Below are 15,378 nucleotides of genomic sequence, written 5' to 3'. Positions count from 1 at the left end.
GTTACACAGTTCCCTTTATTGGAGAAAGGAGGGGACAGATCACAGTATATTCCGTGGCCACAAATGGATAAGGCCAATTTAAGGTGTAAACTTCCCAGTTTAACGGCCGGTGCTGGAAAATGGATCTATGAGCTCGAGAAAATGACAGGGGGAAATACCTATGCAATAGGGGACATTAAGGGTCTCCTAGCTGCCATTCTTGGTGAAAGGGCTGATGACATTTGGACAAGAGCAGGATATTCAAGTGCCATGGCAAAGAACACAGCGCATGATGGAGCACCGTTTAATAATTGTAGAGCAGATGTATGGAGAGTGCTCACAGTACAGTATCCTGCTACGTCAGACATGGGTGCAATTATGGCACATAAGATGAGAGAATATGAAGATCTGCTTGCTTACATTTTTACAGTATTCAGGTACGGTGGACTCTTGAAACGAGGGAGCCGTGGGGAAAATAAGTGGCAGTATTTTACCACATTTTATGTTAGGGACTACCTGAACCAGTACAGATTCAACTCAAGAAATTAGTGGGAATGAAAATGAAGCCATGGGCAGACATACAGGTGTCTATAGTGCATCACTGTCGACTGCAGCAAGAGAAAAATAAGAAGGAAGCCACGTTAGTTCAGAAGAAATTGTCAAAGTATGCCATAGAAGGGGCAGTTTTGACGAGCGGAGAAGGATTCGGAATACAGCATGCAGTGGGTACATCGCAGGCGAACAATCAATGCCATATAGATCAAGGAGGGAATGGGTTTATGCCACAAGGCAGAGGAATGGGCTACAGAGGAAGAGGTGGTTTTCAAAATAACCAAGGCGGGTTTCAGAATATACAGAATGATAATCCAAATGTCCAAGGCGATTTTTAATAAAGGGGGGCTAATCAGAAGAGTTCCTCCTGTCTGTTGGACATGTGGAATGACAGGTCATATTGCGCGAACATGTGGATGCCAAGGGTATGTACAGAATGGCCAATTCTCAAGAGGGGGGGGGACAGCTTATCTTCCAGCATATATCTCCCAAGTTAGGGATGGGTTCGCCCAAGATCAGATGGTGTATCAAGCACAAGCAGTGCAGATGCAACAGGCATTCTAGCCATAGAAAGCACCATTGAATCTGCCACAAAGGCAGTCACAGCACGCACCCATGCAGATACAGCAGAATGGAAACATGGGAAAGCTACTGACACCTAGAGTAGGGGGTGTCACTGTGGTGGGAGGAAGTCCTTTCACAGGTACAGGGATAAGCATGTATTCACAATAGAATAATTCACAGGGTGACATGATGTATTCAGTACTATCAGTACTATCAGTACTATCAGTGACACCAGATCACCAAGAGGAACCGAGGGTTGATGTAACGATAGGAGGCAAATCTTTTTCTTTTTTAGTAGACCCTGGGGCTACTTGTTCATGTTTGCGAGAGGGCAAATATCCAATGTTGGGAAAGGCCATGAATGCACATGGATTCTCTGGAGCTACACATAGAGTTCCTTTTACTCCATAGGAGAGTGCGACATGTTTGTTCCCTTATTGTTGTCAAGGCTCCAGTCTTCAGGCTCAGGAGTGGCAAGCCAACCATCCCCTCCGCAGTCCGAGCGCTTGCAAGTCTGACCTTACAAGACACCGAGACTCCAGCGGGGAAAGAGGGTTAGGAACACAATGGTTTGATGGGTTCAGCAGTAGCGTAACCAGTGAGAGGGTTAGGAGAGGGGAGGTGGATAGGGAAGGGGGACAATGGATAACACAATAATCATATACTACACATCATACAATGTGTAGTGGATACAGGTATATGATAGTGGTGGTGTGTCCCTTTTCCAGGTGGATCAAAGCAGGTCCTTGTACACACACTGATGCCACTTGCACAGCAAAGTTTTTAGTCTGAGAAGTCTTTCCCAGATGGGGAGTATGTGAGGTGCTGAGATATGACAATGAGCCCCATTTTGTTAATGAAGTGTTTGAACAGATTAGCTTATTGTTAAGCATAAAAGACATGTGTTCTTCTGCTTATCACCCGCAAGCGAATGGTATACGTGATGGACTCAACGGTCTCCTTAAAGAGAGGATTGCAAAATTGAAATTGACACTGAAGAAGGGATGGCTGTATTGCCTGCCGCTTGCATTATATGCATTAAGGAATCAGCCTGGTTCAGACCACCGCCTCACACCCACAAGCTAGTGACAGGGAGACGAATGAGAGTCAAGCACGTTGGCATCTTCTCTTCTCGGCCTATGACTTTGTGGTCACATACCCTCCCGGGAAGCAGGAATGGTTAGGCAGATGCTTTGACCTGCATCTACGAAACCAAGTCCACCAAAGCATGTCCTCCTGGGAGATAACATTGTAATCTGTATTTGTAATATGACTGCCGTACTGTTAGATGATTTTCAATGCTCAGCATCCCAATACACTCAGTAAGCACCCTCTGAACACCTATTGATGGTCAATGGACTTCCATATGCACAATCACTCCATGCTTACCCACCATGCTTTATATCAGTTGGATGTGCCGTGGTGACATGGCTCCTTGTTGGCAGGACATTTGGGACATTTATAGACACAAGACCTTATGTGTTGGTAGTTCTGTTGGTACTCCCTGGATGCAGATGTGCCAGAACATTTCTTCACCTGCACCGTTTGTGCTTAGTGCTAGGTACAACCTGGTAGACTTGTTGATCTATTGCAGTTCATGCCAGTACCGCCCCACCTTGTCATTCGATATCGATAGACCTCATTGTGAAACTTCACCCGGTGCAATGGGTATGACACCATGTAGGTCATAGATGCCTTTATGAAGATGAGAAATGTCGTGGTCAGCCGAGAAATACATTTGATCGCTGGATTGGCAATGTTATTCAAACAGAATGTGTTCCACCTGCACAGCTTCCCCTCGGTCACAGTGTGAGATCGGGTCACCAGGTTTCGGCAATCCTTCACCCTTCTCTTAGGAATCAACCTCGGCCTGTCCTCTGCGTATCACCGCTAGACAGACAAGCAAACCGAACGCCTAAATCAGATTCTTCAAAACCACCCTCGTTGTCTTCTTGCTGATGAAAGCCGATTATTAGATCCTTCTCAGCCCTGCCAAATTCACCTACAGTAATGCACACTATACTTCTGTGGGTATGCTTCCTTTTTTCTAATTATGGTTTTCATCCTCAGATGCTACTCATTGACTGACCTGATATCTCTCTGCTCCCTTCGGCTAATGACTGCTCTACTCAAATGGCAAGCATGCATACACAGGTGCACAACCAACCATTGAAGACACAAGAAAGATATAAAAAGCAGGCAGAAAAACATTGCTAAGCTCCAACTTGTAATCCTTTGGAGGGTTGGCTAACTAGACTTTCTCCAACTGGGCTGCCTTTCCTCTCTGTTAGCAGGGTTATCCCCCTCGCCCCCCCCTGCTATAATAATAATAATTAGGCATTTATATAGCGCTACGAACCCTCAAGTATCTGAGCGCTGCTTATTATTACCCACGGTGTGTGGTGCTCATTTAGCGACCTCGGAAGGATGAAAGGCTGAGTTTGGCCCCGCCGGTATTCGAACCTGCGTTAACAGGCTCTGCACTGATGTCAAAGCGAGCGCTCTACTCGCTGTGCCACTTGACCGGCTATAGCCTACCCGGCAGCCGGTTCAACAATATTCTTCAATGGTCCTTTCCAGATAACACAGAGAACATCAGTCGGAGGGTATTGTGAACCTATGAAATGACAAACTGTTGAAGCAGGTTTTTCTAAGGTAGCCAATAGGTCTAAGGCAGGTGGCAGCATTAAGATCAGAGCTCCTTTTCATGTCTTTGAAATACCCTTTTTATATGCACCCTTTATCTCTTATCATGATTTAAATATATCAAAAGGGTAAATTCTCTTATACTTTTTGAAGGACAATATTGAGAGTTCCATTACTTTAAGCTCACATGTGAAAAAATGCATTTTCTGAGGCTTTTATGCCTTAGCCTCTCTGCTGGTAACTTTCATTTGAGTATTAAACATGCACAGTTTGAATATACTCAACATACTAATCTAGGTACTAGATTGGCCAAGCTAGCGCCCAAACACAGAAGGTATTTTACGTGGTTTATACCTCAATTTATATTCTGAATTGTTGACTTTGCATTGGGCGGAACACCTAGAAGTTCATGAACTTGTCGTGTTTGTAATTTATTTATGGAGACGAGCCAGCATATATCTGCGGATCGTTCAGGTGCTTATAAACATTATCTGCAGGAGGTAATGAAGCCTTCTTACTTTCCCTCAAATATAGAGGCTGCAATATTATTATGTAGAAATGTTAATCTAAGAAATATAATTTATTTTGTTTTTGTATGGAAAATGTTGTAAAGACTCATTGAGTCATAAACCAAAAACAAAACAAAAAACAAAGAAATATAGAGGCTATGGACTATATAGGGCGGTGGCAATTCTCCAGGGATTACGTACTAGATTCTACTATATATAAACCAATCCTTGACATGGGTCTAATCTTTAAGACTGAGATAATTTCCATTGGGACCCCTGCTCCCTCTTTTTCCCCTCACTATGGCCATCCTCCATGAGCTCTCTCCCTGCTCCTTTATCTGAAGCCAGAAACCTTGGAGTCATCTTCGACTCCTCTCTCTCCTTCCTCCCTCACGCTCAGGATATTGCCAAGAAGTTCCACTTTCAACTCTTCCTTTTCAAAGGAATTCTCCCTTTTCTCACTTTTCCGCAGAAGCTCAAAGTTACCCGAGCCCTGGATCTCTCTAGGCTTCACTGCTTCAATAGCCTTCTCTTGAATCTACCTTCTACCACTCTACAACCCCTCCAGCTAATCTAGAATAGGGCAGCAAGATTTATCCTTGGCCTTAAGCCCAGGGACCGCATCTCTCCTGCCCAAAAAACTCTCCACTGGCTCCTGGTTGCTGCACGGATTAAATTAAAATCCCTTTGCATCATCCACTAGGCTGTCTGGGGCCTGGGACCACGCTATCTGCAACTTTCTCTTACTAAATACTCTCCCTCTAGAGCTCTATGTGGCTCCGGCACCAACTCTCTGTGTGTCCAGCGTTTCTCTAAACAGAGGGCAGGAGGTCGATCGCTTTCCTCAACTGGCTCCCTCCTATGGAGCAGCCTCCCCCTTCCTCTTTGTCTTGAGCAGGACTTCTGCAGTTCCGGAAGCTCCTCAAGACTTTCCTCTTCCCCTCCTCCTTTCCCTCTTCCCTCTTCTGCTAATCTCACAGTGGCTAAGATTGGTGACCAGGGACCTTATGTATCCTTCGGGGCCCTCGTCTCCCACACCCAATCGCTCCTGCCTCTTCCTACCTTACAGCACTTGCCTCGCCACCCACCAGCCTTCTTACTGTAGGCTTGCACTATCTGCTCAATGCGGTCCAGGGCGCATAGCACTTACCATACTATGCACTTCATCTGTTGCTCACCCATGAGCACTGACATTCCAGCACCTACTTCCACTACCCCTCTTCCCGCTGCAATTGCACGTTCAGAAGACGCACAAGGCATAGTAGGTTCATCCTTACCTTGCATTGTATTTATTGTTTTCAATCCCATGTTCCCTCCCTGTTGCCCTGTGTGCGCTTTGAAGCAGAATTGACTTACTGTATAAGCGTCCAACAATCGCACAAAAAACAAACAAACATAAAAAAGGAAGCAAGTGGGAAAATCTTTAAAGTATATGTTGCTCAATATGAGTTGAGTTTATTTCAGGTTCTTGGTAAAGAAAAGGTACTTCGTAACACTCTGCAAGGCACGTTCTAAAATGTAACAGCGTTTCATGTGCAAAGGAAGATTGAGCTGGCGACTTGTTAGAAGTCATAGTTTACCCTTATCGGTGCTATTGTAAACCACGTACACTGTATTATACATGTATTACTTAATGACCTGTAATGTTGTGCTAGGTTTTGTTTAAAAAACATTTTATGTGCAAAACTATAAATTGAACTGAAAAAGCGGCCACTGTCACCATGTTTGTCTGCGTTTGACACACTTTTCAAGGTCAAGGGTTCTTTCCTGACCCGGTTGTGATTTCCACACACTCATCTCAGAGGCCTTCTGTGAAACCATTTAGAAGTCGGATATAAATGTGTGGACACTGTTATCACTTTATTTGACCTTCCTGAAGAAGGCGCAAGCACTCGCCTGTAATGTCAGGTAGAGAAGACGGGCGAGCACGCAGCTGATGGGTGAAACACTAGTGATGCTGACTATTGCACTCTTTTCATCTCATCCATGCAGGTCTTTTCTTCGGCGTAGTCTGCATTGCTACGGCGGGCCTGGCTTCCACGTTGGGGGGCTTGCTGCAGGTGGGTGCTTCCATGTATTGTTTTGTGATAGCAAACTTTTGAAAACACCCCCCTTTGCCCAATGGAGCTGCCGCTGGCTGAACAATGGTGCGTTTCCAGCACTTCGAAGTGGGAATGCTTAGTCCTTGGAGGAAAATATAATACTGTTGAACGAAGCACCCCAATTGCTTCCCCTCTTAAAGAAGGCATTTATGGAGGCGTTGCACCCTAGACTCAGGTCACAAGCAGGTGGTGCCAGTACCTTAGATAAGAGTTTGGAGTGGAAGTCTTTTACTCCATTTTTCTTTTGAAGATGGGAGTGAACATTTCGAGTGGGGCTACTTGGTAGGTGAGTACAAATATATATTAAATCCAAAAATCCGATATCACTTTGGAATTCATGCTACTTTACTCCTAGTAATTCATACACATTCAAAGATGCATTTTTACCGCACTCTTCCTGAAATAGTATCGCCCATTCCTGTAGCGTGTCTCTGTCAAACATATACATGCACTGCGTGGTTGGAAGAAGAAGGGGATGTGGTGTTTTCTATTTTTATTTGGGAATATTTACATTTACCTATTTATTTTTTGTGGGGAATATTTGCCTAGATTATGGAGTAAGAGAAGGCTGATACTCCGCCTACCTGTAGGGCTGGTTGGTGGTATACAAATTGTCACTGAGGAACAACCACATGTAACAGAATCTCATTATTTTTTGAAGAGTTTCCCATTTTGTTGCGTTGTTTTTAAAGAGGGTCACAATCACCCAACTTAATAAGGATCATTTTATTAAAATCATTAGGCTGTAAAATTGGGTATTTTAAAGCTAGGGCAAGTAAAACAAACCTTATGTAATTCCATGCTTCAAGGAAGCTCCTTGCACTCTGCTGAATCCCTTCTCTTGCTCTCTTTGAACCCCCTTTTCAACCTCAGCTAGGATTGTAACCCTTTCTATAATGACCAGAAACACATGTGGTCCTGTTTAACGCTAAAGTTAATCTGCACCTGTTTTGAAAGGCAAAGACCCTGTGAGCTGGCACTGTCTGGCACCCCTAATGTGTAACATTACAGTTTCTCAAAGGGAAGTAATGTGATGGCATCATGAAGAAAGACACAGACAACAGATTCAACTTTCTTTGAAAAAGCTTTATTTTACTTTAACTCTCAGGATGGAGTGAGGCCTAACTCACCCTGTGCTAAGGTGGGATTTCCACAGCTAAAGAAAAGTAGGGTAAGTCAGTGTCTGTAAGTTCAAATGAAAAGTCTGTCTGTGTCCAAAAACTATACTTGTCCTCACAACTGAATCTATGCAATTTGTAGGGCTGTCAGCAGCAAAATAAATAGTGTTCAAAAGTAATGTTCCAAGCTTTTTCCAGCTATTTTGCTTTCTCTTAGCTTCCCCTTCCCCAAGTTCAAAACAGTTCCACAAAGACATTGGGGTTCCATTCCCCTACAGTTCAACACAGTTGAACAGTTCCACAAAGACCCCAGGGTTTCCTTCCCCAAGAGGATTTGGAAAACAAGAGGAGAAAACACAATTCATAAAGTCTTGGGGTTCCCTTCCCCAAGACGCCAGCTCTTTCAGCTTGTAGATACCCAAAAGTCAGTTCAAATCTTCTGGCTTCCAAAACAGTACCAGTTCAACTCTTTGTTCATTCAGGTTTTTCAATAGTTCAAATAAATATCTCTGTCTCTGCATTTAACAAGTTACTTCAGCAGCTGTCATAACATACACGCTTCTTTGCAATTGCTTTCCTTGGTTTTTTCCCAGTGGGGTTCAATTGGTCTAGGTGCAGTTGTCGGACCACACGGTCCACCCTTAACAGGTCACGCAATTGATAACCCTGTGCACTTTGCTAATTTTTGGTATTCTTCAGGTTCTGGTCAACACAGATTGTTCTCTCTCAACCTGTAGTCCTGTGGACTCTTGTATCTTGGATTATACTTATGTCACATTCTTCTTGGCAGTCTTTTTGGCTTTCCCACAAATTGTAACTCATATAGTTCGCTCCGTGAGATGTAAACTTTCTCACCCTCTTGCTTTCACTTCGTTCATAAATGCTCATAATGGTTTATCACTTGCTTTGCCGCCGTATTCAAAACATACTCATTACATCCTTCAGTTATTTCGGTAGTCAATAAGGCTTGTTGCACCTTTCAAAAGTACTTATTTTACTTGGTAACTTGTTCGTCATTCACAGTCATTTCATTTGACCTTCCGTAGCATGTGCAATACGATTCAGTTAGTTCAGCATTCAGATGTGCCAGTCTCCAGCCCCCAGGGCACCCCGGTATGAGTGTTCCCTTCTCTGCACTCACTGGAATGAGGTTGCTCCTCTGGGCTTCTTGGTTCACTCCTCTTTGCTCCGTCTTCCAGCGGGATCCCGGGCAGTTCGCAATCCAGCTCTTCCACGGCGGTAGCTGTTGAAAGCCCCTCTTCGCTCTCTCAGCTGGTAGCACTCAGGAGGCTTCAGTGCCCCACAGCTGCTACTGTGGGCACTGTGGGCACTGGGGAAGAAAGACTTCCGGATTCTTGACCCTCTCATGGCCAGACTTGGCCCTGGTGACTCCCTCGCACTCCTGCTTAGCCCAGCTTTCCTCTAGCTGGTTCTTCTCCAGCCTGCTACACCCTGACACGCTGCCTCCTTTTCCTTATACACCTGGGGTCTGTTAAAAGGCTGCATGTACAAGACCTCCAACTTAATTGCCTGACCTTGGCAAAGCCTTTTAGCGGGACATGCCTGGCCGCTGGAATAAGCCTACCAGAACCTCGCGCTGCCTTAACCACCCATCAGACTCTTAGACTGTTTTAAGCGTGGTCGGGCATTGACACTTTTCCCCTCGCTGAGGTCAATGTAGTAGTAATTACAGAAGAGGGGGGGTTCTTCCACATGGTTGACGAAGACTGATATCATTTGGCATCTTTGATTTTAGCTTCACCTTTGACACTGTCGTAGCATTTGAACTTTAGCCATTTGATTGTAGTTCTTATACATTTATCTAAAGGCACATATGTACTGCCTTTGTTAAACATACACAGGTTAAAGCATTATGATGGTTTTAGATTGCTAACTGACATGCTTCTTTTCTCTACAGGCAACTACCACCATCGTTGGAGTGATCACTGGCCCCCTACTTGGAATATTCATGTTGGGAATTTTCTTCACCTTCGCTAACTCAAAGGTACAGTACATCCATTGGCGCATGAGTTAGGATGCACGGAAGAATTCATGAATAATAAGTCTATGACATTCTCCTTTATGTACACATATTTCCAGCACTTCTGGCCATGCCTCCCTCCCTAAAACAAGATCACCCCAGGTCATCCTACAGCGTGACTCTAAAGTTTGGCGTAGGTTTATCAGAAATCTCTCTAAAAGTCTATTTGAATGACATCCCAAGTGTGAAGTCCTCATATGTATCTGATTATTGATATTACATGAATACAAACAGGTCTTGTGCTGAAAGGTATATAATATCCCTTGTGAACTATTGGCATTCACCTCCTGATGGTGAGAACCATATTTCCACTTTATATGCAAGCTCTGTAGCTTGCTCTGATTTGTGTACTTTGTAGTGCACTAGCTCGTCTGTTGGGGATGAACTCCCAGGCATGCCAGAGGGATACTGGAAGTTTGTGGACTTGGAGGGCCCAACACCCTCCCCCAGAATACACAGAGGACTCAGTCAACAGAAAATTCACACTGCAGTTTATTACAGCCAAAACCAACAGGGATCGATACAAGAACTCTGAGAAATTCCAGCATGTCACACAGTAAATAGCTCCCAGGCCACTTTTGTCTAAGAAACATGTCACTGCTCCGTCATTACTTGGGCCTTTCTCCAAAAACCTATCGTGGAGTAGAATTGGCAGTCAGGAGAATAATAACCTATATGGGTACGTATATATGTTATTCTACTGGCTCTTCCATGTCAGGTGGCTGGCCTGTCCCTTGGTCAAAATCTGACTTTATACATTGTTGCAGAGTAATGGGCTTACCATTGGTTCTTGTCCGTTTCTACCCACCCCTATGGTACTAAAGTGTGATTGGCTAGAGCTGATGTTCCCAGGCCTGGGACTGGAAATGGTTCTTAGCTCGCTGTGCCCCTTTTCAAGGTGATGCGAACAATGATGTGTCTGTATTGGAACTTGTGTACACCACCTTGCCAATGAGACCATGTCCCGTTCAGTGCGACACTTGTAACATATTTTTTTGCATTCTGCGTTGGCCTGCCTGGGAGCGGTTCTTGTTTCCCATCGTCGATCACTGTCCATTGTCTGCTTCGGCCACACCACGTGTTTAGAGACCACACATTTGAGCTCTGTAGCTCTGAATTATGAGGAATTATTCCATGTCTCTGCATCTGATCCCTTTGTCGTCTGGAGATTGGAATGTCTTCCATATCTCTTGTCTTTGACTGTGGGCCTCGTTTTACACTTCTTGCTCCCTGTGCAGGCTGAAACAGCTTAGCTTGTCTCTGCTGTGTGGCCTGAGGCCTTCTGTACTTTTCCTACAACTGTTGATGTATGATGCGGTTTCTGCAGTGTCCACACTATACTATATTCTCCATAGGTTAGTCACACTTGGCTCTGTCAGGTCCCATAGTTGCTCCTGCAGTTCCCTAGAGTTATTCGGATTTAAGCATATGCAAGCCTTGCTCAGGATCGTGTGTGCCTTGCGCTTCTGCTTTACTGCATTTAGCTAATGAAAAAAAATAATGCAGCAATGACAGTATGTATATGTATCTGTCTTCTAGCTATAGAACTGTATGCTTGTGTTCTTCATGTATTCAAGTGTGTGTTTGTGTCACAAAGTGCGGATTGCATGTGCGCTTCCTGTCTAATGCTGCTATGTCGTGGTGTCTCTAACGACTTCAGCAACATGGCTTCTCGGTGCTTAGTCCAGGCTGTCCATATAGGTGTCTCTGACCATGCCCCGCGGCTCCTCATTCACACATGGATATATTTGTACCACCCCTGGATTATAGGGCCGGCTGAGGGGATACCTCTCAACTTATTTATCGATCATTGGTCCGTTAGGAATTCATCCGAAATAGAAGGAATGATTGCAGTGTTTTCCGGTCTTTCGTCTCATCATGAATTTAGTAGGGGAGGGTGGCAAGATCCCAACTCCCTCTTCAGTTCCCTCCTCTGGCCGACCTGTCAACCACATCCTTATAAAACAGTCCATTTGGCCTTGGCTGCCATATCTTCCTTATCCGTCCCAGGTGTCCATAGTAATTTGTATGATCATCAAACAACCAGTTCATTTAATAGCACACTCCCTCTGGGTTGCGCCATACCCACTTTCCTTTATAGTACTTTGCATCAAATGGGTTGTCCAACTCCATATCTCCAAGTGGAAACAATTTGCATGTCGCACTTCTCTCTCTTATTTTATTTATTTCTGCCACAATCTCATCCTTTGGCCCTCCTAAGTTCACATCCATCAGGACCTGCATTCCAATGGCTTCTTTTGCCGTCTTCTTGTACTTGGTGAGGTAGATCTTGATCCCGCACATTGATACTGCTGCTAGTACTAGTGCTCCCATTATCACCTCTAGTCCGTATGATAGCCATGACGGCATCTATGACCATATATATGCTGTCCAGCTCTGGTCCTTTCCAGTCCCCTTTGCTTCTTCCTCCATTTTGGCATGCTTCTTGGATAGTTGAAATACCGCTTCTGACAGCGTACCATTGGCCTCGTCATTTGCTGGTGTGAACGTGCAACAGGAACTCCCGATTATTGAGCAAACGCCTCCTTCCAAAGCTGTGAGCAGATCCAGAACATATTTATTCTGGTGTGCCTCTAACCTTACTGTTCGGAGCTCTTCTTTTATCGCATTGAACCCATTCACTGTGGAGTTTGTCAACATTAGCTCGCAACTGGTAATTTGTAACCATTTCCCTTTCATGTACTTATGTATGGATGGTCTTAATGGTGCAAAGAACATCTGTGTCCTGCTAAACAGTCTGTGTTCTGCTGGCACTTCATCTAGTGCTGTTTCTGATGCTTCTAAGAAGTAGTTTCAACCTCTCTTTACTCTGCTCAATTCAGCTGGCTTTTCTTTCTCGCTTGTTTGTTCCTTCTTCAGTGACCTCTTCTTCCTTTTGTTGGTGTCCATTTTCGGGAATTCATTGAGCTTCACATCTTTCTGTGGCACAGCCAACAAAGGCATGTTGATGTGTACCAACGAGCAAACTCCTCCCCAGTCGGGTGGCAACATCTCGTATGCCTTTGATCCGCATGCCCAGTAATGGTCCATCAGCACTGCTGTTCCTGCCTTCATAGCTGCGTTTCTTTTGATGCATCTGCTCCTAATATTCTCGCCAGCTTTAACTTCACCATTGTTCTGATATCACAGTGCTGGTGTCTTCAGGGGTATTATCGGCATCAGTCCAGCTTCATTCTCCACCCATGTCAGTAGCTTTGACTTACCTCCCACTCCTTCAGGCACTTGTCATGTTCTTCTTGTACCTTGTTCACTGGCTATTGTGCTAGTGTCAGTGCCTTGCTCCCTACCAATGCATCCTTCCATCCATCTTCTGTATACACTTGGCCATACACAAGTATCCCAGTATCCGGATTCTCCTCCTGTCTCTTTCACTCTCGTCCATGGGCATGATAATACCTTCAATGCTCCTTTCTTTATCTCTCTCTTGTCGGGTCCGTCAGTTATGTAATGTATTCCTTCGTCCAGTTGGCAATAATTGTTCATCATGTCTAATGTCTCTACGTGGCTAGCTTCATACAGGAATGTTGCTCGGGACATCCATTTCAGTGAAGCTGTCTTCCCCTGAAATCTTCCTCGAGTTGTCACCATCAAGAGATACATCAGGAATTGTGCGTGTTCTGCTGGTATTTCAGTTGCTATGAATGTTCTAGAGGCACTCATTGCATAGGGGATTAAAGAGCAGACATAGCAGCTCTCCCCTGTGGTTTCATAACTACTTTTGTCATGTGTTTGTACCACATGTTGTTAGACACTCGAACAGTGCGGTGAGATATGTGTCTACCCCTTTCATGTCTGTGTCAACACTGCAATTACCTCACCTTACCGTATCTACAGTGCTCTCCTATCCACCTGACATGGTCGTTCCACCTGCTTTGGTAGGCAGAATGTTAGTAGGGGATACAGTGGTAGCACTAGCAACTCTAGAACTCCTCCAAAATATAAATGTAAAAACTCCACTTGGAATAAAGAGACACAACAACAAAACTACGTTTTTTATTATTTCACACATTTTCACGTATGTTGCTGGTCCTTGCAGCCTGAAGATATAGATGCCCACCGGGAATGCTCAAAGAAATGCTTTATTGTGTTAGTGTTGTAACACTTTGAGCTCCGCTGACCAAATAATCGTTTATGGCAAATACAAACACTTCTTCCCACACTTCCCTTACTGATGGGTCTCTCAATGTGGCAAGGATAGGAGGTTCGCCGTGCTCACGCTGTGGGAATGTTTGGGCCAAATACTTGATCAAGACAGGGAAATGCACTCTGGCAGATCGTGCTCTGAGTCTACTGGGTCTCCTTAAAGTGTGGACAAATTGATTTGAGAACGTATCCGGGTGGTGGGCAATGGGCAACATGAAAAATCATCAACAATACACTGGCTTACTCGTCGATTGTGTGCGGAAGAGTAAAATAACAACTGTGTGCCCTCACTCTAGATCAGTAAGCAGTCCTGTCCCTAGCTCTGTTGCGCGTGACCCTTGGGTGTCCTCCACTTCGTCATGTAAGTTCAGAACGTGCTTGTAGCTCTCCTAGGGACTGAACGTTGGCCCTGTCGATCACAGTGATCTCGTTGCTAGGTGAGGCCGCTACTCTGTAGGGCTTGACGTCTAAGAGGTGGTTCCAGACCAACTTCCCCTCGAGTTTGACAGCACGGTCTGCCACCTTTCAGACTATCTGTGGTCCCGTGAACCATGGCGCATTCCAGCACCTGATGAAGTTCCTCAGGAGAACAATGTCCCCCACATTCACTGGGTTTTTATGTCCTGAGCTTTTTGGTGTGTTGTCGCAGTTGCTCTCTTCGCTGTCTTCTCGGCCTCCCCGGGGTCGTATCTGGCGAGAGATAAAAGAAGGGCTAGCAACCAAGGAAGTAATGTACTCCTGCATTTCTTCTCCTAACACATCTGCACTATTCTCACAGTCTTTCAGTGCTCTTGTGGGAGGAGCCAGTGGTAGATGCATGCGCTGTCCCGTCGCCACCTCATGGGGCGTTAAATGGTGGCTGAACGCAAGCTTATTGCGCAATGCAGACAAAGCGAGTGAAGCCAATTTTTCTTTGTACTCTGCTGTGTTTTGGCTAGGGACTCCTTCAGGAGACCGTTCAGGTGTTCACACACTGCATTTGCTTGCAGGTGGTACACACAGGCACACTTGTGTTGATTGCCCAGCAACACTGTGATGTGCTGGAACATCTAATTGGCGAAGTGAGGGCCATTGTCAGACTGCAGGACCTAACATACTCCCCATCTTGGGAACACTTCTTTGATCAGGAACTTAGCTGCTCTAAGGGAATCAGGAGGCAAACAGGGGCCTGCCTCAATCCACCTGGAGAATTGGCATATGACCACTATCATGTAGCGGTATCCTTGGCAAACTTAGATCCTGTCTACATAATCCACATATAAATGCTGGAATGGGCCTACTGGCCTCGGTATGGCTCCTCACACAACTCTCAAAGTATGCCCTGCTGTAAATTGCTGGCAAGTCAAACAGTTACTCACAAATCTAACCACGTGTTCCACCAAATTAGGACAGAACCATGTTTCTCCAATGCATGTAGCAATGACCTCTTTTCCTGTGTATGTTGAATAGTGCAATGTGTCAATGCAGTGTTCAATAATGCTAGTGGCATCGTCACTTTCCCTGCGTTATTCTGCCGCCATAGGGCATCTGTTGGAGATACAGTATATCCCCTTTTTATCCATAGTTCCTTCTCTTCCTTGGGTGCAGCTCCCTGCAACTGCATAATCTATGTTTCTGGTAGCACGTTGCATCCTTCTTTTAGTACCATGTTTCTGGTGCATTCTAAATCATGTGGAGCTCCCTGTAGTTCCCACAGGTCCCAA

General features: G+C 45.0%; 1 protein-coding gene across 1 annotated transcript in view; it reads left to right on the top strand.

The window, feature by feature from the left end:
• Positions 1-15,378, top strand: part of LOC138514391 (sodium-coupled monocarboxylate transporter 1-like) — a 987,363-nt gene that overhangs the window by 694,226 nt on the left and 277,759 nt on the right. Inside the window, exons 10-11 of the mRNA XM_069629873.1 lie at positions 6,243-6,310; positions 9,389-9,475. Of these exons, the coding sequence (XP_069485974.1) occupies positions 6,243-6,310; positions 9,389-9,475 (155 nt within the window). The remainder of the gene's footprint in view (positions 1-6,242; positions 6,311-9,388; positions 9,476-15,378) is intronic.

This window comes from Ambystoma mexicanum, chromosome 12 (genome assembly GCF_040938575.1).
Source record: "Ambystoma mexicanum isolate Mex_15411 chromosome 12, UKY_AmexF1_1, whole genome shotgun sequence".
NCBI lineage: Eukaryota > Metazoa > Chordata > Amphibia > Caudata > Ambystomatidae > Ambystoma > Ambystoma mexicanum.
The sequence above is the reverse complement of the archived record's forward strand: the minus strand, read 5'-3'. Positions and strand labels throughout refer to the sequence as shown.